The 26,496-nt window shown below is 37.2% G+C and overlaps 1 protein-coding gene across 3 annotated transcripts in view; it reads right to left on the bottom strand.

Moving 5' to 3' along the window:
- pi4kaa (phosphatidylinositol 4-kinase, catalytic, alpha a) overlaps positions 1 to 26,461 on the bottom strand; it is a 65,691-nt gene extending 39,230 nt beyond the window's left edge. For 2 of the 3 annotated variants that reach the window (XM_035913849.2, XM_006804684.3), the window contains exons 1-14: positions 26,258 to 26,461; positions 22,882 to 22,998; positions 22,686 to 22,779; positions 22,511 to 22,599; positions 22,164 to 22,236; positions 21,788 to 22,050; positions 21,619 to 21,685; positions 21,340 to 21,488; positions 21,198 to 21,263; positions 21,014 to 21,110; positions 2,805 to 2,996; positions 2,616 to 2,716; positions 2,013 to 2,142; positions 1,798 to 1,927 (exon numbers count right to left, since the gene is read on the bottom strand). In XM_035913849.2, the coding sequence (XP_035769742.1) occupies positions 1,798 to 1,927; positions 2,013 to 2,142; positions 2,616 to 2,716; positions 2,805 to 2,996; positions 21,014 to 21,110; positions 21,198 to 21,263; positions 21,340 to 21,488; positions 21,619 to 21,685; positions 21,788 to 22,050; positions 22,164 to 22,236; positions 22,511 to 22,599; positions 22,686 to 22,779; positions 22,882 to 22,998; positions 26,258 to 26,356 (1,667 nt within the window). In that variant the 5' untranslated portion in view covers positions 26,357 to 26,461. Of the gene's footprint in view, positions 1 to 1,797; positions 1,928 to 2,012; positions 2,143 to 2,615; positions 2,717 to 2,804; positions 2,997 to 21,013; positions 21,264 to 21,339; positions 21,489 to 21,618; positions 21,686 to 21,787; positions 22,051 to 22,163; positions 22,237 to 22,510; positions 22,600 to 22,685; positions 22,780 to 22,881; positions 22,999 to 26,257 lie in introns of all 3 variants that reach the window. The other variant, XM_087843930.1, reaches the window with a different exon arrangement.
- Positions 26,462 to 26,496: the final 35 nt, after the last annotated feature.

Raw genomic sequence — 26,496 nt, 5'->3', positions numbered from 1 at the left:
TTTTCTTTTGCCAACAGAAGATCCAGCGTCAGCCCCGTTCTGCTCTTTGAAGGGTCCCGCTGTCTTATTGCAGTTGGAACCACTCTCATCACCACATTTGACCACAGATGACCTTGGAGAAGGTTTGCTGTATCTTATGGCATACTACTACACCCTGCATCTCACCTATCCTAAATGTGTGGCAACGCTTCTGTCTGTCATTTAGACTGAAGTGTTAAAGGACAAAATCCATGAGCAAGACACCACAGGCTCATACAAAAAAGTCATGGCAGGCTGTAGGAATGTTTATTGAAACGTAGAGCTGTTTGAGCAAGATGTAACTTAGGTCTGTGTTGGAAGGTTTGGGCCTGATAGCTTTGAAGTTGCAATTTACACTTGAATTCTTTTTTTTTTATTCTTATTAATGTAATACAAAGTACTTTTTTCTTTAAACACATCTGTTCTGCAAATTGTGTTTAAAATTGCAAATGCTCTTTTTATTACATTTTATATGTTGAGTAGCTAACTGGTTTAGCACTTCTAAAAGGAACACAAAATAACAATGTTACACTTACAATGTGTCTTTAAATTTTTGTGTACTATGATTCACTGAAATATTTGTTACTGTTTGGAGAGTTTGTTTCCAATAAAGGTCATGTACACAGTATACTTTGCCTGCTTTAATTTGGCTTTATCTTTCTTATTTTGAGAATTCTTATCAAGTGTAATTATCTTACTGCACTGGCAGATTATTTCACTGAATTTAAGAAGATTTAGACTACAATCTATTATTTTTTAACTTATTTTAAGATCTTTAAAATGATTTAATGTACTAGTTTTTAGATTATTTGCCTTGATTTGTTCCTTAGAATAAGTGTTTTATGCCTATTTTCAGATTTAATTTCTTCAACATTTTGCTTAGAACAAGTGGTTAAATCTTATTTTAGGTTTCAATTGCCATGATTGGTTGCTTGGAATAAGTGTGTAAGGCTTATTTTAAGATTTAACTATCTAATTGTTCCCTAGAATAAGTGGTTAAAGCTTATTTTAAGTTTCAATGTTCTGATTTGTTGCCTGGAATAAGTGTAAAATACTTATTTTTAGCTTTATTTAAATCTGGATATTGTTCTTATTTCAAGAAATCTTAATAAGAAAAAAACACTTACCCCACTGGCAGATAATTTCACTTGTTTTAAGCAAAACTTCACCAAAAATAAGTGTATTTATCTAGTATTAAGGAGGTGGGTTTTTGCAGTGTAAAAGCAGATTGGTAACTTAAGTGCCTATTTTTGATGCAAATTAAGCTGGAATGTGCAGAGGCTCTGAAGTAAGCGTGTTCACTCCATCGCGCTCGCTAGCGCCCCCCCCCCCCCCCCCCCTCCCCCCTTTATCATTGTTTTTAAACACACTTTCATCTCTTTGTATGTTATAACTTCAGAGTTTTCCACAGCTTGCTGACAGACCAACAACAGCACAAGCAAAAATAGCCCACATACTGGTCTTGATGCATGCTCAATCATCCAGAATCAACTTTTAGAGAGCACACATACTGGTTATAACACATATTTTTAGCACTACCCACATTTAACAAAAGAGATGCTCTCTGCAGATAGACAAGGAGTCTGCAGGTTCTGTGGTATGCCGATGCACTACAACTGCTGAACCATTATTTCTCCTTCATAAAAACTCTGTGGGAGTAAATTGGATCTTAAACGGTTCTTTTTATGAAGACTTCTGTGAACCTGTTATTTATACTGTTTTCTTGCAAACTGGAAAATGGAAAGCTCCAGTGCCTAATGTACCTGTGGGGGAACTCACCTGCAGATGTTATCAATGGAGATGTCCCGAAGCTGCTCATACATGGAGGGCTGGCTCTTCTTGTTCGAATGGGTGCTGAGTGTTGACTGGGAATGTTCATTGGTCACATGAATCTTTATTTCACTACCACCTTAAACAAAATCATAATCTTGTAAGAACACATTAAACTGGAAGGAACACGGTTGGCTGGCTGTTAGTGGTGGAGCATGAGTTACCTGGGGTGTACTGGCTGTGATATTTGTACAACTTCACCAAAACAGGAGAGGGCACCACCAAGAAGTCTCTCAGGGATGTGGTAACAGAATGGGCCACCACTGGAAAGCGTTCACACAGACGACCCAACCCCTGAACACAAAAAGTATTTCTAAATGTGCATTTGTAATAATAATATTTGCATTCCTCCTCATTCCTCCTTTACAGCTATTTACTGTGAAGAAAGCAGGAGAAACATTCCAACAGGACAGCCACACTAGATGTTACTTTAAAGCTTTTAATTTCTGATTTGATACAATCTGTGATTACCTAAAGCATCAGTGATAACCCAGAAAATCAAGTACCACTAGGTTTCAGAAATTTGTCATCAACACCAAACTACTGATCGTTATAGCTCTAATGTGAGCATCCTAGCCCGATTTCAGCATTGTCAAAATTCTCCTGCTATATCTCAGAAGTATAAACCATACTGATTGGCTTGAAAAAAAAGAAAAGAAAAGAAAGACAGCACTAATCTGTCAAAGAGAAACAAAATCTTAACAGGACACAACACTTTTCTACTCCTGCTCCCACATCATTTTCTTCCCTCTCTGGTAGTTCTTTACCTGTAAGCAGCAAATGAGTAGGGGCATGTGAGCAATGATGACTTTACTGGATGTCTTTGATTGCAGTTTCTCTGAGAGTTTGGTGCAAAGATTCTCAGCTCCTGGCAAACAAACAAAAAAAGGTTTACAATGAAGATTACCGAGACTGATTACTCACTGTTGGACTAAGATACAGGAAGCAAGACTTACCCTGCTCCTCAGTAACAGCCCACACCATGAGGTCCACACAGGCGGCATTAGCCTGACAGCGCAGTTTGAGTGGGCTCAGTTCACTCTGGAGGTACTCAACATCATGAAGAATCCTTTGCAGCTCTGACTGGCTGCTGCTAAACTGCTCCAGTACAAAGTCATGAACCTCCTTCACATAGTCTGTCTGAAGTTCTGACAGAAAACAAATTATGTTTGTATTATTATTATTATTATTATAGAGATATTAAGGAAGGAGAAATTGTGATTTTGTTATTGAATAATATAAAAAGCACTTATTGTAAAATCCAGTGTTAAAAAAATACTTAATTTTAACAACTCCAAAATCAGCTAAAGCTATCACCAGAACATAATGAAAAGTCTCCTATTTTCGAAAGCAGCAGTACTTTCATCTAACTCCATTTTGAACCATGTTACGGTCGCTGACCTTTAGTGGCTCTCCCTCTGTGAGAGAGTTTTCTTTTCTCCTTTTCCTGTGTTACAGGTCTGCCAGTGAGCAAATCATCCAGATTGTGCTGTGAGCTAGAGTGGTTTGGGCAGCAGGCTTTAGTGTGTGTGTGTGTGAGAGAGAGAGAGAACTTAAACTCTGTGTAACTTTGGTTTTCTTTCTTTTATTGTGAGCTAAGGTGTAAATGGTAAATGGTAAATGGACTGGTTCTTATATAGCGCTTTTCTACTCTTTCTGAGCACTCAAAGCGCTGTACACAACTTGTACATTCACCCATTCACACCCATTCGCACAAGCACATTTTTCTAAGTGCTTTCTAAGTAACATTCACACACATTCATACTCCGATGGATGCATCGGAGAGCAATTTGGGGTTAGTATCTTGCCCAAGGATATTTGGCATGCAGACTGGGGAAGCCAGGGATCGAACCACCAACCTTCCGATCAGTAGATGACCTGCTCTACCACCTGAGCTACAGCCACTCTGCCTTTACTGTGTTAATTGGTTCATCATACTTACTTCAGTAGTTTTCTGCAATAAATCATGTTTAATGACATCTATTTTCCAGTAATTTTTCTTTTTCACTTTGTGTTACCCCCCACCCCCACCCCAGTCAACAGTTTGTTTTTAAGTGGGGCGTAACATAAGTGGGGGCTCGTCCGGGATTAATTTTAAATATGGCAGTTTAGCCTGGGTGATTTTATAGCTCGTCCATTATAGCTAGACCAGCTTGATGCATGTAGGAAGGAGGATTTATGTGCTGTTGCCGCGCATTATGAAATCTCTGTGGCTAAGTCCATGAAGAAAAGCGAGTTAAAGGCTCTTGTTGTCAGTGGGTTGGTTGGTAAAGGTGTGTTCCCTTTAGACGTGGACTCTAAGGATGCCGTGACAGTCCTCGAAACCTCTGATCAGCCTGAGGTTTGTGCTGAGGAGGGGGCGGGGACACCTACTGTGGTCAAACCAGGTGGGATAAAGCCACCGGCCTCTCTTCCACGGTTTGAGCCCTTCTCTGTCGAATCCAGTAATCCCAGTGTTGGTGCACGCTTAAAGGTATGTTTGGCTCGTCTTGAACTTGAAGCCAAAGAAAGAGAATGTAAGGATGAGCTTGAGTTCAAGCTAAAGTGTTGGCAGCTAGAAGCTAAGATATCTGTTAGGTTGCGTCAGCTGGAGTTGCAAGCTAACAAATTGTCTCCTGAGCCTTCTGTTCCACCTTCAGTGAAGGATGAAGATAACATTAGTAATCCTTCCGATAATTCTCCCCCTGCTCCTGCACCTCCAACATTTGATGTAGGAAAAAATATTGCCCTGGTTCCACTATTCAGGGAGACTGAGGTGGAGGCCTATTTTAATGCATTTGAGCGCATTGCTGTGGCTTTACATTGGCCCAAGGAGGTTTGGTCCCTTTTGCTTCAGTGCAAATTAATTGGTAAAGCACAGGAAGTATGCGCAGCTCTCACTATTGAGGACAGTCTTGTGTATGACAATGTCAAAAGTGCTATACTCAAAGCCTATGAGTTGGTGCCTGAAGCTTACAGGCAGCGTTTCAGGACCCTGAGGAAATCCACTGCTCAAACATTTCTTGAGTTCGCAAGGGAAAAAGGGATACTATTTGATAGGTGGTGTCAAGTTTCAGAGTTTAACGCACTGTGTGAACTGCTATTGTTGGAGGAATTCAAAAACTGTGTTCCTGAGCGTACAGTGCTGTACCTGAATGAACAAAAAGTTGCCACTTTGCAAGAGGCAGCTGTCCTGGCAGAAGAATTCGCTTTGACGCACAAAAGCGTGTTTGTGGGTAAATCTGAATCACCCTATCATGAACAAATGAAAAAGGATACAAAGCCACACCCTCAACAACCTAGGGGTTCCTCGGGTTCCAAGTCTGATAGACAGTGTTTTTACTGTAACAAAGTGGGGCATATAGTTTCTGAGTGTCTGGCTCTTAAACGTAAACAGGTGCCCCATCAATTAAAACAAGCTAAAGGGGTTGGCCTAGTCAAGTCGCTAAACTCCCCTTCTCATGTGACCACGAGTGAACCTGATAAGTGTTTTAAACCCTTCATTTTTGATGGTTTTGTCTCCTTAACAGGGTTTTCTGGAGATCAGAAGCTTGTGAGAATACTGAGGGACACAGGTGGCTCACAATCATTTCTGTTGGCCGATGACTCATCACTGACTTACCAGTCAGTGATGAGTCATCCTGTAACACAAGTACAATAGTGCAAGGTATTGGGATAGCCTATATACCGGCACCGTTACATTGTGTTCATGTGCAGTCAAAGTAAGCCTCTGGTTTCTTCAAGGTTGCGATGAGAAACTCATTTCCTATTCAGGGTGTTGAGTTTATAATGGGAAATGATATTGCTGGGGACAAGGTACTCCCTGTTCCTGAAGTGGTGGATAAACCCAGATGTATCCCAGAAGAGGATGAGCTGTTGAAATCCCACCCTGATGTGTTTTCTATCAGTGTTCTTACCAGGTCGCAAGCTCGCAAGCTGGAGGAAGTGAACTTAAGTGAGACTGTTCTTGGATCTGTTCTAACTGAGGACAGAGAGCCGGCTGCTAGCCCTTCTAAATCAGAACTCGATGAACAGGGTCTGACTACGCTGTCTGAGGTTCTTCCTTTGCTAGTCTCACGTGAGTGTTTGAGCCATGCTCAGGAAAAGGACGAATCACTTGCTAAGTGTTTTAAAGAGGTAAGCGAGATAATAAACAATAAAAAGGCACACAGTCTCACTACTCACCAATGCACAGCCTCCTCCCTCCAACTCTTCCATAGACTCTAATGTTAAAATGGCTCAGAAAGCTCATTTGAAAATCAGAAGTACAGGCTGTCTTTACACTGTCACCACGTCCATATAATAAACTCCACAGGCATGAAAACTGAGAATTCAGTAGACTAGACATTGCTGCCGCTCACGGTGAAAGAATTTTGTCAATACGACATGTACTTTTCATTTGTTTCGGGTTGATGTTTCTGTTCATTTTAAGCAGCAGAAGTGAGGTACATGTCTGTGTGCGTGTGTATGGAGCTATTGGGTGCAGTCACTATAGCAACCAGGCTCACACCTGCCTGCTTAATGAGCTCTCTCTCACTCTGCCAAGATTCATCTTAAACACTATAATTTACATTTAAAACATTTTCAGCTATTTTCCAACTTCTTCTGTGTAAACGTCAGGTTTTAGCAGTTCAGCGCTTTTGTTTTCAGGTTAGAAATTCTGGTTTTTTCATCTCATTCAAAATTTTTAACTTAAATTCAGCAATTAATTCATTTCAGTGCATACATTCAAATTCAAGCATTCACACTGCAGTTTCTTCAGAAAATGCACTTTCTAGTGATTAATATAATATTGGCCATATTATATTTACATTACCAAAGTGAGATGACTTTAGTCTCATGAACAACATTAGCTAATTGTTATTTACTAGCTAATCTTAAATGACTGTTCAGTACAGAAATGAAGCCCAACAATCATGTTTTACAGTCCTGTGGTCTCAGCCTCAGATACTTATCAAATCACACAAAGCTCATGTAGAAACAAATGTACAAAATATGTTCTCCTTCATTTCTGTCAAACAAAGCTGTATGAAACGTTTCCAGCTGTTAGTATCATGATTGCTAGGCAACCTGGGCAGCGCGACGGAGACTAGACCATCCCATCTCACAAGCCTACAAGCCCCGCACTTCCGGCCGCAGCGATCTTTGAGTACGCGGCCCTTGAGGACCATTAAGGCTGCGTACTTTAAGGCTGCAGACCCTGAATTGGGAAACAGTCCCTGAATTGGGATACAGCCATACATACATGTTTTGGTTCGTTCCGTTGTCTTTTTTCCTATTTCCGTTGTGTTGTGTGTGCTTTTGCAGCATTTTTCTTTTTGCAGCGTTTTTCTTTTTGCAGCATTTTTCTTTTTGCAAGTGTTTTTCTTTTTGCAGCATTTTTCTTTTTGCAGCATTTTTCTTTTTGCAAGTGTTTTCTGAAGTTGCAGTCCGTTTGGCCTCTCAGGGCCACCGTAGAAATACTATGCCTTAGTAGTAATACTATAACACAACAGATATACTGAGATGTTGCAGACATGTTTTAGCACAAATAAAGTGATTCGGTATAAATACTATGGTTTGGCACATATACTATATTCTGCACATATAGTATAACATAACAGAACTTCTACGACTTAGTAGTAATACTATCACATAGCAGAAATATTATGATTTGGCACAAATACCATGATATGGCAGAAATACTATGACTTTGTACAAATACGATGCTTTGGTAAAAATACTATGTTTTGGTTCGAATACTATGATTTGCAACAAATACTACGATTTGACACAGGCACTATGATTTAGTACAAATACTACAAATTGGCAGAAATACTGTGACTTACTAGTAATACTGTAACATAACAGATATACTGTGATTTTGCAGACATAGTATGTTTTTGCAGATATATTACGAGTTCGCTCAAATACTATGAAATTGCAGTAATACTATGATTTTGAAGGAATACTATGATTTGGCAGAAATACTATGCCTTGGTAGTAATACTATAACATAACAGATATACTATGATTTTGCATACATTCTATGTTTTTGCACAAATACTACAATAAGGCAGAAATGCTATGTTTTAGTAGAAATACTATGATTTGATATAAATACTATGATTTGGCACATATACTATATTCAGCAGATATACTATAGCATAACAGAAATTCTATGACTTAGTAGTAATACTATAACATAACAGAAATATTAATTGAGCGTAAATACTCTAATTTGGCAGAAATACCATGATTTGGCACAAATACTATGATTTGTCAGAAATACTGCGTTTTACCACAACTTCTGAGATTTGATTGAAATACTATGATTTAGAAGAAATACTATGAATCCATACAAATACAATGCTTTGGCACAAATACTATGATTTGGCACAAATACTATGATTTAGTACAAATACTATGATTGGGCAGAAATACTATGTTTCAGTACAAATACTATGATTTGGCAGGAATACTCTGATTTAGCAGAAATACTATGTTTTAACATACATACTATCTTTTGGCAGAAATTTCTGGTAAAAGGTACTATTTCTGCTTTTTAGCAGAAATGCTGTAATTTGGCATAAATACTATGATTTGGCACATAATCTATATTCAGCACATATACTATAACATAACAGAAATTCCTTCACTTAGTAGTAATACTATAACATAACAGAAATATTATGATTTGGCCCCAAAACCATGATTTTGCACAAATACCATGATTTGGCAAAAATACTATGATTTAGCAGAAGTACTAAGATGTAGTAGAAGTACTTTGATTTAGCAGAAATAGTATGATTTAGCAGAAGTACTAAGATGTAGTAGAAGTACTTTGATTTAGCAGAAATACTATGATTGAGGAGTAATACTTTAACATAGGAGAAATATTGATACACACACACACATACACAGTGGGTAAAGTGAACAGAGGCTGTTAAGAGTGTGGGCTTGGTATATCTAGGTCAGTTAAATTAGCTGCACCTGCTGTAATCAGCCCTTACACACACAGACACAGAGAGAGATATGAGTTTTCTTCAGTGTATTTCTGACATTCAGGATTCCCCTCGAACAAATGGCTATAATTTCCTAACCGTAGGGACTAGAACGGTCATTCAGACACTGTTTTGTTCAGAAGAGATGGGGAAATCTTCAGATCTTCATAAATCAGAGATAAAATATAAATTATTAAAGATATATGACTTGTAATACACTGCAACTGAGTAGAGGAGAAGCAAAAACTGCCTTGACTTGCCCTCAAACAACGTTTTGTAACTCTAAATCTATATGGAGCATCAAAATCATTCTTTTACTGTAAGAAACAGCAGGCTTTGGTGAACACTCATGGAAATTTTCATGGCTCTGTTGAAATCCATCAAAAAGATATGACGAGAGAAAAAAAGTGCCTCATTTCCAGAGTTTGAAATCTGAAGAAATCTGAGCGAGAGGCAAATTTCCTACCCTCAAACAAGTGTAACTCATCTCAGAACGGTAATAGGTGATAAAAAACTTCTTGAATTGTGAGCATCAGGAGTGTCTGAAGATATATTGGCACAAGCCTCATGTCTTAACTTTGCTTTGTTAAGGAGATATGACAATTTGAAAATGCATGTCATTAGAGAAATCCAGCGGTAATTTTGAACAAACTCTCCATTGACTGTCTATGGAGAGTTTTGAGACTTTGTGTTGCTCTGAGGAGATCTGCAAAAAATCTGTAACTCCCACAACAATGATAGTAACATTTTCTGAAAGACAGCAAAGATACCTAAGTTTTGATGTATAATTTTTTGGGGATTGAGTGACAATTGAGAGAGTAGCAAGAAGTTGTTCGGACATGAAGAGAAAATTCACAAAGTTCCACTGTCCACTCTGAGTTAATTGCATAGCAACCATAACAACGCATGTATTTTCTGAAAAATCACAATTTTGCAACTGAAAACTTAAAGAGGGATAAGATTAAAACAGTAGAAGATCTGAAAAAGCTGAATCATACAGGAATAGTCCAATAAGTTGAGAACATTTTAAAGTTTGAATGGAGTTTCGAGGTGAAAGTATGAGGAAGTAGTTAAGTTTCAAAAACATGCAAGTTTTAGCAAAATTGTGGAAGTTTCCCATTAATTTCAATGGGACAAATTAAAGGAAAAAAGTGTAATATTTTAAAAAGTATAATAGTAATAAACACCAAAAGTCATAGCTGGAATTAGCAGAAAGAGCAGAACAGTTCAGAGTTTGAACTGAGAAAATCGGCTGAAAACTGAGGAAGTAGTTAAGTGCCGAAAAACGTACGGAAGCAACTTGAAGATGAAGAAAAGACTAGAAAAATTTGCATTTCCTGCGAAAATGCTGTGTGGATGCCTTAACACTGAAGATGTCTGCTGAAAAAAGATGAAAAAGTTGAAAAGTTGCAAAAAGTTGTATGGCGGTGAAGAAACTGAAAATACTGCTAAAAACAGGTGAAGAAGCAGAAATTTTTTGCTGAAAAGTGGTGAAAAGCAAAAAATTCTACTGAAAGGGGTAAAGACGGAGACATTTTTGCTGAAAAGTGGTGAAAAAAAAACATTGCCCTGAGCAGGATTTGAACCTGGCCTTCCTGGTCTCAAGGCAGCTATTCATCTCATTGAGCCAAAGTCATTCTCACTAAGAAGAAGTGGAGAGACTGACAATTCTGCTGAAATGGGCAGAAGCGGCTGAGAATTGTACTGATAAGAGGTGAAAAGGCTGAAAACTTTGCAGAAAAGAGGTGAATCAGCAGAATTTCTGCTGAAAAGCGGTAAAGACACAGAAAGTTGGACTGAAAAGAGATGAATCAGCAGAATTTCTGCTCAAAATAGCTTTTTCTGACAACAGCTGAGATTTGTGCTGATAAGAGGTGAAAAAGCTCAAAATTTTGCAGAAGAGGTGAATAAGCAGAATTTGTGCTGAAAAGAGGTGAAAATTCTGAAAATTCTGCTGAAAAGAGGTCAATCAGCAGAATTTCTGCTGAAAAGAGGTGAATGAGCAGAAATCTGCTGAAAAGAGGTCAATGAGCAGAATTTCTGCTGAAAATATTTTTTTCTGAAAACAGCAGAAAAAACTGAAAATTTTGCTGAAAAGTGGTGAAAAAGCTGAAATTTGTGTTGAAAAGAGTTAAAAAAAAAAGTTTAACTGTTAACTGAAAGAAATGTTGCCATAAGCGGGATTTGAACCCAGGCCTCCCAGTCTGAGAACGGCTGCTCATCTCACTGAGCTAAAACACAGCTCAACCCGGCAAGCAAAATCAGTGACCACCATTGATAATGTGTTCCATTCATTTCAATGGTCAAAAGTCATAACACACATTAGCAGAAATAGCAGAATTTTTTAAAGTTTGAACATAGTATTTATACAAAAACATAGTCTTTCTTCTAAATCATAATATTCGAACCAATTGATAGTATTTCTGCCAAATCACAGTATTTCTGGTAAATCACAGTTTTTGTGCCAAATCACAGTGTTTCTACCAAATCATAGCATTTGTGACAAATCATAGTATTTAGCTAAATCTGTGCTAAAACACAGTATTTGTGCTAAAACATAATATTTCTGCTAAAACTTAGTATTTATACTAAATAATATTTTTTCTGCCAAATCATAGCATTTGTGCTGAAACATAGAAAATTCTGCCAAATAATAGTATTTGAACTATATCATACAATTTGTGCTAAAACATTATTTATGATTGACGATTTAGCAGAAACACTGAGACTTGGTAGAAATACTTTGATTTACGTGAAATACTTTGACTTAGCAGAAGTACTACAATCTAGCAAAAAGTACTACAGCATAGTAGAAATTCTATCATTGAGCAGAATTACAAGGATTTAGAAAAAATACTATCATTTGGCACAAATACTATGTTTTAGCACAAACACTATGATTTGACTTAAGAACCTTTATTGTGCAGTTACAGTAGGATTTGGAAGAATTACTATGATTTGGCAGATATACTATGTTTTAGCACAAATACTATGATTTGGCTCAAATACTATGATTTAGCAGTAATACTATGTTTTGGTACAAATGCTATGCTTTGGCAGAAATACTAAACTTTGGCACAAATACTATAATTCAGTACAAGTACTATAGGATTACAAAAATACTATGATTTAGCAGAAATGCAATGTTTTTGCAGAAACACTGTAATTTTGCTCAAATACTATGAAATAGCAGTAATAGTATCATTTGGCAGAAATACTACGTTTTAGCACAAATACTCTAACAAAGCAGAAATACTATGACTTAGTAGTAATACTATAACATAACAGATATACTATGATTTTGCGGACACACTATGTTTTTGCACATATACTACGATTTCCTCCAAATACTATGAAATTGCAGGAATTCTATGATTTGGCAGAAATACTACGTTTTAGCACAAGTACTATAACAAAGCAGAAATACTATGACTTAGTAGTAATACTATAACATAACAGTTATACTATGATTTTGCAGACAAACTGTTTTTGCACAAATACTATGATATGGCAGAAATACTATGTTTTAGCACAAATACTGTGATTTGGTATAAATACTATGATTTGGCACATATATTATATTCCGCAGATACACTATAACATAACAGAAATTCTATGACTTAGTAGTAATACTATAACATAACAGAATTATTAATTGGGCACAAATACTATAATTTGGTACAAATACCATGATTTGGCAAAAATACCATGATTCGGCACAAAGACCATGATTCGGCACAAATACGATGATATGGCAGAAATGATATGATTGGGTACAAATACTATGATTTGGCAGAAATACTGCTTTTTAGCACAACTACTTAGATTTGATTAAAATACTATGATTTAGAAGAAATACTATGACTTTGTAGAAATATGATGCTTTGGGACAAATACTATGTTTTGGTTCAAATACTATGATTTGCAACAAATACTACAAATTGGCAGAAATACTGTGACTTAGTAGTAATACTATAACATAACAGATATACTGTGATTTTGCAGACATAGTATGTTTTTGCACATATACTACGATTTCGCTCAAATACTATAAAATTGCAGTAATACTATGATTTTGAAGGAATACTATTATTTGGCAGAAATACTATGCCTTAGTAGTAATACTATAACATAACAGATATACTATGGTTTTGCAGACATACTATGTTTTTGCACAAATACCATGATTTGGCATAAATACTATGATTTGGCAATAATACTGCGTTTTAACACAACTACTGAGATTTGATTGAAATACTATGATTTAGAAGAAATACTATGACTCCATACAAATACGATGCTTTGCCACAAATACTATGATTTGGCACAAGTACTATGTTCCAGTACAAATACTATGATTTGGCAGGAATACTCTGTTTTAGCAGAAATACTATGTTTTAACATAAATACTATTTTTTGGCAGAAATTTCTGCTAAAAGGTACTAATATCTGCTTTTTGGTAAAAATACTGTAATTTGGCATAAATACTATGATTTGGGATAAATACTATGATTTGGCATATATACTATATTCAGCACATATACTATAACATAACAGAAATATTATGATTTGGCCCCAAAACCATGATTTTGCACAAATACCATGATTTGGCAAAAATACTATGATTTAGCAGAAGTACTAAGATGTAGTAGAAGTACTTTGCTTTAGCAGAAATACTATGATTGAGGAGTAATACTTTAACATAGGAGAAATACTGATACACACACATACACAGAGGGTAAAGTGAACAGGGGCTGTTAAGAGTGTGGGCTTGGTATATCTAGGTCAGTTAAATTAGCTGCACCTGCTGTAATCAGCCCTTACACACACAGACACAGAGAGAGATATGAGTTTTCTTCAGTGTATTTCTGACATTCAGGATTCCCCTCAAACACATGGCCATAATTTCCTAACCGTAGGGGCTAGAACGGTCATTCAGACATCGTTTTGTTCAGAAGAGATGGGGGAATCTTCGGGTCTTCATAAATCAGAGATAAAATATAAATTATCAAAGATATATGACTTGTAATACACTGTAACTGAGTAGAGGCGAAGCAAAAACTGCCTTGACTTGCCCTAAAACAACGTTTTGTAACTCTAAATCTATATGGAGCATCAAAATCATTCTTTCACCGTAAGAAACAGCAGGCTTTGGTGAACAGTCATGGAAATTTTCAGGTCTCTCTGGAAATCCATTAAAAAGATATGACAAGAGAAAAAAGTGGTTCATTTCCAGAGTTTGAAAGCTGAAGAAATCTGAGCGAGGGAGGAATTTCCTACCCTCGAACAAGTGTAACTCATCTCAGAACGGTAATAGGTGATAAAAAACTTCTTGAATTATGAGCATCAGGAGTGTCTGAAGATATATTGGCACAAGCCTCAACTTTGCTTCGTTAGGAGATATGACAATTTGAAAATGCCTCTCATTAGAGAAATCCAGCGGTGATTTTGAACAAACTCTCCATTGAGTTTCTATGGAGAGTTTTCAGACTTTGTGTTACTCTGAGGAGATTTGCAAAAAATATATAAGTCCCACAATAATGATAGACATTTGATAGACATGACAGACATTTTCTGAAAGCCAGCAAAGATACCTACGTTTTGATGTATAATTTGTGGGGATTGAGTGGAAATTGAGCGAGTAGCAAGAAGTTGTTCAGACATGAAGAGAAAATTCAGAACAGACCAGTGCTCACTCTGAGTTAATTGCATGGCAACCATAACAACGCATGTGTTTTCTGAAAAATCACAATTTTGCAACTGAAAACTTAAAGAGGGATAAGATTAAAACGGTAGAAGATGTGAAAAAGCTGAATCATACATAAATAGTCCAATAAGTTGAGAACATTTTAAAGTTTGAATGGTTGTTCTACGTGAAAGTATGAGGAAGTCGTTAAGTTTCAAAAACAAGCAAGTTTTAGCAGAATTGTGGAAGTTTTCCATTCATTTCAATGGGACAAATTAAAGGAAAAAAGTGTAATATTTTAAAAAGTATAATAGTAATAAACACCAAAAGTCATAGCTGGAATTAGCAGAAAGAGCAGAACAGTTCAGAGTTTGAACTGAGAAAATCGGCTGAAAACTGAGGAAGTAGTTAAGTGCCGAAAAACGTACGGAAGCAACTTGAAGATGAAGAAAAGATAAAGAACTAGAAAAAATTTGCATTTCCTGCGAAAATGCTGTGTGGATGCCTTAATGCTGAAGATGTCTACTGAAAAAAGCTGAAAAAGTTGAAACGTTGCAAAAAGTTGTATGGCAGTGAAGAAAGTGAAAATTCAGCTGAAAACAGGTGAAGAAGCAGAAATTATTTGCTGAAAAGTGGTGAAAAGCAAAAATTTCTACTGAAAGGGGTAAAGACATGCCCTAAGCAGGATTCAAACCTGGCCCTTCTGGTCTCAAAGCTGCTACTCATCTCACTGAGCCAAACTCATTCTCACAAAGAAGAGGTGGAGAGACTGACAATTCTGTTGAAATGAGCAGAAGCTGCTGAGAATTGTGCTGAGAAGAGGTGAAAAGGCTGAAAATTTTGCTGAAAAGAGTTGAATTAGCAGAATTTCTGCAGAAAAGATGGAAAGAAGCAGAAAATTGCGCTGAAAAGAGGTGAATGAGCAGAATTCTGCTGACAAGAGGTTTTTGCTGAAAACAGCTGAAAAAGCTGGGATTTGTGCTGAAAAGTGGTGAAAAAATTTAAAATTCTGCTGAAAAGAGTTCAATCAGCAGAATTTCTGCTGAAAAGAGTTCAATCAGCAGAATTCTGCTGAAAAGAGGTTTTTGCTGAAAAGAGCTGAAAAAGCTGGGATTTGTGCTGAAAAGTGATTAAAAAATTTTAAATTCTGCTGAAAAAAGTTCAATCAGCAGAATTTCTGCTGAAAAGAGGTAAAGAAGCAAAAAGTTGCGCTGAAAAGAGATGAATCAGCAGAATTTCTGCTCAAAAGAGTTTTTTCTGAAAACAGATGAGATTTGTGCTGATAAGAGGTGAAAAGGCTGAAAATTTTGCTGAAAAGAGTTGAATGAGCAGAATTTCTGCTGAAAAGAGTTAAAAAAGTTTAACTGTTAACTGAAAGAAATGTTGCCATAAGCGGGATTTGAACCCCGGCCTCCCAGTCTGAGAACGGATGCTCATCTCACTGAGCTAAAACACAGCTCATCCCGGCAAGGAAAATCAGTGAGGCCACTGTTAATGTGGCAGAAATGGGCAAAAAATATTGCAAAAAAAAATTCAATATCTCAAAAAGTATAGAAGTTATGAGCACCAAAAGTCATAGCAGGAAAGAGCAGAAAGAGCAGAATTTTTTTAAATTTGAACGGTGAAAATAGCATGAAAACTGAGGGAGTAGTTAAGGTCCAAAAAACGGAAAAAACGGAAGCAACTTGAAGAATAACTAGAAAAATTTGCATTTCCTGCGAAAATGCTGTGTGGATGCCTTAACGCTGAAGATGTCTGCAGAAAAAAGCGAAAAAAAAGTGTTGCACTGAGTAGGATTCAAACCTGGCCCTTTCGGTCTCAAGGCGGCTAGTCATCTCACTGAGCCAAACTTATTCTCAGAAAGAAGAGGTGGTGAGACTGACAATTCTGTTGAAATGAGCAGAAGCTGCTGAGAATTGTGCTGAGAAGAGGTGAAAAGGCTGAAAACCTTGCAGAAAAGAGGTGAATGAGCAGAATTTCTGCTGAAAAGATGGAAAGAAGCAGAAAGTTGCACTGAAAAGAGGTGAATGAGCAGAACTTCTGCAGAAAAGATGGAAAGAAGCAGAAAGTTGCACTGAAAAGAGATGAATCAGCAGAATTTCTGCTAAAAAGAGATGAATCAACAGAATTTCTGCTCAAAAGAGTTTTTTCTGAAAACAGCTGAGATTTGTGCTGATAAGAGGTGAAAAGGCTGAAAATTTTGCTGAAAAGAGTTGAATGAGCAGAATTTCTGCTCAAAAGAGTTTTTTCTGAAAACAGCTGAGATTTGTGCTGAAAAGAGGTTAAAATTCTGCTGAAAAGAGTTTAATCAGCAGAATTTCTGCTGAAAAAAGCTGAATGAGCAGAATTCTGCTAAAAAGAGGTTTTTGCTGAAAACAGCTGAAAAAGCTGGGATTTGTGCTGATAAGAGGTGAAAAGTCTGAAAACTTTACAGAAAAGAGGTGAATCAGAAGAATTTCTGCTGAAAAGAGGTAAAGAAGCAGATTGTTGCGCTGAAAAGCGGTGAATCAGAAGAATTTCTGCTCAAAAGAGATGAATCAGCAGAATTTGTGCTCAAAAGAGTTTTTTCTGAAAACAGCTGAGATTTGTGCTGATAAGAGGTGAAAAGGCTGAAAATTTTGCTGAAAAGAGTTGAATGAGCAGAGTTTCTGCAGAAAAGATCGAAAGAAGCAGAAAATTGCGCTGAAAAGAGGTGAATGAGCAGAATTTCTGCTGAAAAGAGGTGAATGAGTAGAATTCTGCTGACAAGAGGTTTTTGCTGAAAACAGCTGAAAAAGCTGAGATTTGTGCTGATAAGAGGTGAAAAGGCTTAAAATTTTGCTGAAAAGAGGTGAATCAGAAGAATTTCTGCTCAAAAGAGTTTTTTCTGAAAACAGCTGAGATTTGTGCTGATAAGATCTGAAAAGGCTGAAAAATTTGCAGAAGAAGTGAATAAGCAGAATTTGGGCTGAAAAGATGGAAAGAAGCAGAACATTGCACTTAAAAGAGGTGAATGAGCAGAATTTCTTCTGAAAAGAGTTTTTTCTGAAAACAGCTGAGATTTGTGCTGATAAGAGGTGAAAAGGCTGAAAATTTTGCAGAAGAGGTGAATAAGCAGAATTTGGGCTGAAAAGATGGAGAGAAGCAGAACATTGCGCTTAAAAGAGGTGAATGAGCAGAATTTCTTCTGAAAAGAGTTTTTTCTGAAAACAGCTGAGATTTGTGCTGATAAGAGGTGAAAAGGCTGAAAATTTTGCTGAAAAGAGGTGAATCAGAAGAATTTCTGCTGAAAAGAGGTGAATTCTGCTGAAAAGAGGTGAATGAGCAGAATTTCTGCTGAAAAGAGGTGAATGAGCAGAATTCTGCTGAAAAAAGTTTTTTGCTGAAAACAGCGGAAAAAGGTGGAATTTGTGCTGAAAAGTGGTGAAAAAATTTAAAATTCTGCTGAAAAGAGTTCAATAAGCAGAATTTCTGCTCAAAAGAGTTGAATGAGCAGAATTTCTGCTCAAAAGAGTTGAATGAGCAGAATTTCTGCTCAAAAGAGTTTTTTCTGAAAACAGCTGAGATTTGTGCTGATAGGAGGTGAAAATGCTGAACCAATCAGAGGTACTTCTTCTGTCTGCTTTATCAGGCTGTGTACTTGTATGTATTTCTGCCATGGAGCGTTAACAAGAATCTGAGGTCCATATTAGGAAAGCTGCCAAAATCATAAAACTTTGCAGAATTGTAACAAATGATCAATATGAATTACTGGTCTGTGATAGTGTACTAATTTGAAGTGAAAAAAACATGTGGATAAGGTGGAATTGAACACACGACCTTTGGGCTTCAAACCCGTGTCATTACCAACTGCGCCACTGGCAAAGAGAGCGGGCGGCTGGAAAACAGGCTGATGAGCAGTCAGAATTAGATCGCGGTGAGAGGCGAAAAACGCCGTTCTTTGGAGTTACAAAACGTCGTGTAACTCAAAAACTAGGTGGACTAGAAACATAATTCTTGTACTGGGTGAATCAGCGGACTTTGGTGAACTTTGACTGCGATTTACATAGCTCTTTGTACTTCCGTCGCTGAGATATGACGAGAGAAGAAACGGCTTCATTTTTGGAGTTTGAAAACTGAGAGGAGGACAGATTTCCACTCCTCAAACAAACGTAATTCATGGCTCAACGGTAAGATGACTGTAACAACTGCTTCGACCGTGAGTGTCAGCAGTGTCTGAAGATGAATTGGCACAAGCCTAATGTTTTAACTTTGCATCGTTAAGGAGATATGACGATTTGAAAATGCCTTCAGTTTCAGTATTTTAGCTCTGAGTTTCACAACCTCCCCATAGACTTTGAATGGGGAGTTTTTAGACTTCGTGTCACTTCGAGGCAAATTGTGAAAAAACCGTAACTCGCACGATAATTATAGTGACACTGTCTTAAAGCCAGCAAAAATACCTACGTTTTGATGTATAATTTGTGGGGGATGAGTGGAAATTGAGCGAGTAGCAAGAAGTTGTTCAGACATGAAGAGAAAATTCAGAACGCACCAGCTCTCATTCTGAGTTAATTGCATAGCAACCATAACAACACATATATTTTCTGAAAAATCACAAAGCTGCAACTGAAAACTTAAAGAGGCATTAAATGAAAACGGTAACAGATATGAAAAAGCTGAATCACACACGAAAAGCCCAATCATTTGAGAACATTTTAAAGTTTGAATGGAGTTTCTAGGTGAAAGTATGAGGAAGTAGTTAAGTTTCAAAAACAAGCAAGCTTTAGCAGAATTGTGGAAGTTTTCCATTCATTTCAATGGGACAAAAAAAAGGAAAAAAGTGTAATATTTTAAAAAGTATAATAGTAATAAACACCAAAAGATATAGCTGGAATTAGCAGAAAGAGCAGAACAGTTTAGAGTTTGAACGGAGAAAATCGGCTGAAAACTGAGGGAGTAGTTAAGTGCCGAAAAACGTGGAGCAACTATAAGAATAAAGTTTAAAGAGAAACAGGAACTCAATAGTGTGGATTCCTTTGAGGGCATCCACACAATAATAAAGAATAAAGAGAAACAGGATTTATTTATTGTGTGGATGCCCTCATAGGGCATCCACACAATAAAGAGAAACAGGAACTCAATAGTGTGGATTCCTTTGAGGGCATCCACACAATAATAAAGAATAAAGAGAAACAGGATTTATTTATTGTGTGGATGCCCTCATAGGGCATCCACACAATAAAGAGAAACAGGAACTCAATAGTGTGAATGCCTACAGCATCTGTATTTTGTCTCCCTTCTATGTTTGGTGAAGAAAAAGCAAGTTGCATTGACTCACCGCATCATCTTGTGGTTTGTTACGCCCCACTTAAACACTCACTTGTGTGAATGCCTACAGCATTCACACAATAAATCCGAGAAATAGTAATAAGTGTGCCTCTTGGCATAGGCACACTTAATTATTGTTGAGGGGCCCAGACAGGACTCTGCACGCACACACACATTTAAAAAAAAAAAAAATTTAAAAGTTGCCTCAACAAAAGGGCACTTTGGGCACCCATCAGGAAAGGGGCGGGTCCTCAAGCCCCTCTAGACCCCCCCCCCCCCCCCCCCCCCCCCCCCCCCCCCCTCTGCACGTGCCTGGTGGCTGATGCACTGTCAACACTTCGTTTTTAAGTGGGGCGTAACAAACCACAAGATGATGCGGTGAGTCAATGCAACTTGCTTTTTCTTCACCAAACATAGAAGGGAGACAAAATACAGATACTAATGTGAAAGAATCAATGGGCATTCTTGAGAGCTTTACAAGGAAGCTAATGTGTAAGTTGTAATAACTGCAGTTCCTCTAGGTGGCACTTAAGGCTGTAGTTTATGAGGCCCACATTGGCCCTATGTACTAAGAGTGTTAAACTGGACCTCTTCACTTTGTGTGTATGATTCAGGCAGCTTTTAGAGTATTTTAATCAAAAACTCAAAAGTTAGCTTTGTAATACAAATTTCAGAAAAACAAAATCTATATATGCAACTGACCTAATTTTAGCTCAATTAGCTGTTTATTACTCTGTTATCTGGGGGATCTCAGATCCATCTACTTTTCTGCACATTTTCTGCAATTAATAGGTAGGGTTTTCATGACACTAAAATTTCAAACACTATACCAATAACCAGTAATATACTCAATACCATTTTCAAGATCACAGTAGATTTAAAAAAAAAATCACAAAATTAAAAGACAATTTTAAAAATAAAAGTTAGAATATTACTGGTTCTCATTCTTGTAATCAGTTACAGTCCTGTTTATCGCCTGTAATTCTGGCACCATATTTTTATTCCTGATCAAAGTGTGCAATTGAGAATGCAGACCACCACTGTTTCTGTAGTTTCTGGTTAACTTTTCTCTTCTTCAAATAAGGACACAGCACTTTTTAGATACAAATAGCAGAATCACCTTGTTAATTTACCACTGCCTGAAGGTGTTGAACGTATTAGTTAGATTTTGTTAAGGGTAATTATAAAAACTACCTTTAATGAAAGGATCTATTACAGATTACCTTACCTTTCATATTATAAAGAGTGTCTCTCAGCATTTTAAATATGGCTACATAAAGAGGATCACTGAAGGTTTTGTAGTAGAGATGAAGACCAGGATTCACCTGCAAAGAAAGCAACAGAAATTTACAAATAAAGCGTAACATGAAAAGTAAAGTCAAGAGAAATCTGAGTGGACTTGAGAGGCATACCACTTGAAGTTCTGCCAAGGTGTCATCCAGTGATTTTAAAAATGACTCGGAGACAAACTGTTGAACCTGTTCAAAAGAAGTAATACAATGTTCACCTTGCATGCATGTACAAAACCAAACTCTGAGTGTGGTTACTGCTGACCATGTGAAGGAGTTGTCTGAGCATATCTAGAGGGACATGAAACTCTCCAGTGCTGCTTCCAGTAAAAAGAGGGGACACAGAGAAGCTGGAGCTTATGGTGGAGAAGTAGTAGTCAGGGTCCACTGCACTGCCATCGGGGAGGTAAGAACCTTAACATAGAGGGAAGAATAAATTATGTACCGTAAAAATGTCTATTCTGTTTGCGGTAAAAAACAAAACAACTTCTGAAAGCATGAAATACTGCACCCAAAAAGAGGTGTCACCCTGATCTGAAATTACCTTCAAAGTACTGTGCAGAGGGATCAGCAGGCGAGTTGGGTGTCAGACCTGCTCTCTCTGGACTGGCCTGAAAACAAAATCAGGATTTCATTTTATTTTTTATTTATTTATTTATTTTTAATAAACACATGTTGTTAGTTTTGCCTTCTTGCCTGTTTCATTTTATTACCTGCTGTGACACACTGGACACAGAGGAGCCTTTGCGTTTCAGAGAGTCTCCCTGACAAACTGTGAGCAAGGAGCTTGGTAGGATTGAACGGAAGTCATTGAAGGACCGTCGCCGGACAGTATCGCTATCATCATTTGTGGACAGCAAGGGAGCAACTGGTCGAGGAAACAGCTTGGATAGTAACGGCTCGTCAGTGTTGCTGTATCGGCCAAATGCTCTTGCAACACCAAGCAAGGTGGGCACAGTGTACCTACATAGGTATTCTGTACAAGAAAAAGAATAATACAAGAATACGTACAAGAATATTGTGGATGTTATTTAGCACTGGAATGATCTATAGCAGCACTTAACGGAAGAACGAGGTCTCTGTTGGTACCTTTGTCATGAGCTTCTGGATTTTTGCAGATATCTTGCAGGACCTGCATGATGTCCATAACTACTTCCAGGATCTGATAACATAATCATTTAAATAATATTTATTAATATTTAAACCATTTTGATTTTTACTCTTCTGAAGCAACAAATAACTTCCAGGAATTGCCAGCACACGTGTTAACCAATTGGGGAATATTTGTTTTCTTCCCTAGTGACCGGTGGTTGTCAAATGGTTGCTGACCAGTCTCTAGGCCTGTGTGAATGAGAGCTTAATGTATTTAAAAATCTGAGTACACATGAGATAAACAGCATCTATACCCATGTATATATAGACTCATTACCACACACCTGCCCTCGTAAGGTTTCATCACATTGGGCGACATCCGACAACAATGTCACAAGACAAAAGCTGAAGTTCTCTGCCACAGGAAGGGTATCTGCAACAGAAATAAAAAATGACTAAACAGCACCTATAAAATGAAAAGAAATGACAGGATAAAGTACATGTAAGACTGTTACCCACCCCTTCCTTTGCGTTCCGAGCTTTCTTCAATCCACTGAACTTTAGGGAGTCCTTTAAGCAGCCCAAGAAGGTAGGGAACAATAGCATCTTTGTGCTGAAATACGTGTATTCCAGAGTATAAGAAAATTAACATCCTTAAATTAATACAAGTACAAAAGTACGACAATGAGGAGAGGAAACCAGGTACGATATTTACCTGCAGGTTTGACTCGACTAGAAAAATGCCAAGTGCAATCACAGCATCTCTCCTCCTTTCATCTAGCTGGAAGATTCCTCTGAAGTCCACTGGACACATGCATTGTAGCTTCTGAACCTGTGGGAGGACAATGTGGGTAGATGAAGAGGAGTTGTAAACATTTCTCAACTTTAGGAAGCTATTAAATATAACAATATTTTAAATATAGAGAAATTTCTTGCCTACCGGGTTTAAAACAGGCACTTTGTTGTCCCATTAATGATTTTGACTATCTAAATGGGCCTCAGGATTTGAATCCAATTAAAAGTCCAGTTGAAAACCTGCCTGTGGCATTAATTAGCCCCATGATTGAGAGTTCAGTGAGGGATTAACCACCATTTAAACAGAGAGCAGGGCCACTACTTCCTGTTTGTTTTCCATGAGAGGAGAGAGAGGATATTTTAAATGATTAAAGCCCACAAAGGGGATGTTGTGGAAACTTCACATAAAACATTCCACTAAAAACTATTTGATTTCAAAGCCAAAGACCAAATCAATCATCCAGGTAAGATGATTGATTTGCTTATTAAAACTAAATAATATCTCAATAAGCTTGAGACAAAACACTAATAAATGAAAGAGAGGGAAATGAGTATTCAGCAGGTTATTACAAACTGCCGCTGTCTTTTTGGCTTAGACACCATTGAAATGTTTCATTAAATGTGACTTTTGAAAAATGTCAAAGAAAAGATAAGCAGAAATTAGATTAATAGGACATTTCCATTTTACAAACTGATTCTGAAATTAAACAAAAAAACCACAGGCCATTCTAACATCCACTGAAAGTAACTCAGTAACTCAGACAACAAGCAAGAAGTATAATAATAATTTATTATTCATTAATATTTTTAATCTTCAGAAAGAGTTAAAAATCCCCACTCAAAGATGGCTTTTAAGTAGAGTCCCTCCTCTACAGACACGGTCTCCAATACCAGATGTAGTTCTTGGCTAAAATTCTTTCATCAGAACAATGACTAATAAATAAATTTTGTTTATCAGACAACCCCTTAAACATCCTACATCTCTAAAGATAATTAATACGATCACATACAGATTTATAGAGCAGGTTACTGCAGACAGAAAAACAGCAAAATAAAGTCCACAAACTGACACACACTTCTTACACAATGACACAATGGGCTGACGGGTCATTATATTACTGCAGCCACGGCTCTTTATCAAGGAGTGTACTTCCTGTTTAGCATTTCCCCCTTCTGATACTCAGTAAATGTATTTTCTAATCAGTTCAGCCTCTGCATTCTTGTAGAATTTTACAATACATTCAGCTGCTTAATCTCTGATCACAAATCCTAACGATTCAACTGAGTAACACTGGCTCATCCAGAAGAGAATTGGCTGTACAATTTAGGTTTCTCAACTACATTCAGTGTCACATTTTCAAGACTGATCCACTGTAATAAAACAATTTCAAATCAGTGTTTGTTAAAATCATGCCATTCAAACAAAACCACTTTTTGCTAGTTGGCATCTGCAGTAGGTTTTGGAACTAGATGGACTCGTGTGAAATTGACAACCTTAAGGTCATAATTTGTTCCCTCTTTGTGTACCTCTCGTCTTGTTCCTCTTAAATTGAGAGAACAGGGAAGTTGCCCCTCTTTCCTGTCATGAACAGATTAACCTGTTTGAGGATCTTGTTACCCATCAACTACACTAAAAATATCACCACAGATGACAGCTTTATCCTACTCCAAAAGGGGACTCAGAATCGAGCTAGTACTCCTATAGTGAAACTCCACCTTACCATATATTCTGTTACCTTCTTCCAGCAATATTAACACTATATTTCTCAGCTAAAACTTCTGCATGTGACTATGGATTAAAATATTACTTCAGCCCTCATCACTGAAATGTTTGGGAACAGGATCAGAATTTATTGGTCTCACAGTTTCTCTCCCTGACATAAGACCTGGACACACTGAATACAGCAGAAGTGAGACAAACTGAATACACTTGTTGTGTGAGCCATGTTGGATTTGGTAACATTACACAACATTGGACAATGAACTTAAAGTATGCTGACACTGTATTAGAGCAACTGATATGCCAAGTCAGAGTGTGTCTTGATTTTTTTGTCAACCATTCATTATCACTGTAGTGTACAACAACAAGGAGGTAAATACTACATCATTCAAAGCTGAAAATATGCAATAAAACTCTTTCTGAAAGTGCAATTGAAAAAATAACTCATGACACGTGAACAGTTATAAGCAGATATGAATACAACTGTCACTATAAATTTTGGCTTTCACAAAACTTTGAAAACCACAAGGCTAAAGCTATGACTACCAATTATGAACTTATTAACCTTTCCCATTAAATACAAGAAAACAAAAAGCTGATAATGATTTGAGCTAAAGTACAATTTTGTCTTGGTCTTAGTTTACTTAATTATTTACAATATGCTTACTGTACTAAACACACACACACACACTATACAACAGCAAATAAGATGTTGCTGACCAACAGTGGCTAATATATAATTCATATCTTGATCTGTGTGTCTATTTTGATGGTAAAGAGTTTAAAAGCAGTCATTTTTACATAACTGTCTTTGTGTTTTCCTGCCACAAATAAATAACAATACACACTACACAAACAAACAAATACATAAATACATTTAAAAACAAATTCATTTTGAAGTCAGCCAAATAAACAGCTCATTGTAACAGCTCCAAAATATTTAGGTGACTGGACAAATCTTGATTGCGCCATACATATTTTATTTCTTTATACATCGTATAAATTACAGATAAGTAACGCTTTTTAACATATTTTCATAACACTTGTATTTATCCCTCACCTTTCCTGACAACATTGACTACACATGTTGGTCCATTCAAAGAATGTTCGGACCACAATGATTAAAGATCTGGTGGCACCATATTTGGTAATGACCCTCAAACTAAAAGTTTAGAATACTGTATAAATGTATAACTGTACATACAGCGGGTGTTCGACTGAATCAGGACACAAAAAGGGTTTGCTTTCCTGTGCCAACATGTACGGATGAAAAGTAAGGATCTAATTGTTCACATGAGGGGAAAAGTTTGGTTTTTTAAAAAAAGGAAAACTACAAGCTAAAAACAGCTAACGTTAGCCGACATTAGCAAGGTACCAGTGATGCTATGTCGCGCCCCTTAATCCTGAAATAACTCTATAATTTATATATTGACAAAACAGTCATGTTTAGAGTCTATTCTGATTCATAACACAGACCACACTGGTAGAAAAGCGGTCTGTGACGGGCCTTACTGTCAAAGACTATTTAGGCTATTAGCTGGTCACCGGTAGGTCGCTAGTCTAACTGAAGCTTTACCTTGTCTATCGGTGCCTGCCGGTGAGCTGCCAGCGACCTTGCCAAAGACAGGACGGTGGTGAAATAAAATCCTCTGCTTCCGCCTCCATTGAGAGACATGTTAACTACCCTTGGAAGAACTACAAACACACAAGCATCTTCTTTCAAGCGTCTCTCAACGAGTAGCTAGTGAATACCAATGACTGTCATTGGGCTGTACTGACAGCTACGGCAGGCGTAAGGTCCAAGAAGGGCAAATC

The sequence above is a fragment of the Neolamprologus brichardi genome, chromosome 7 (assembly GCF_056152115.1).
Source record: "Neolamprologus brichardi isolate AB-2024 chromosome 7, ASM5615211v1, whole genome shotgun sequence".
Lineage (NCBI taxonomy): Eukaryota > Metazoa > Chordata > Actinopteri > Cichliformes > Cichlidae > Neolamprologus > Neolamprologus brichardi.
This window is presented reverse-complemented; position numbering and strand designations above follow the sequence as displayed.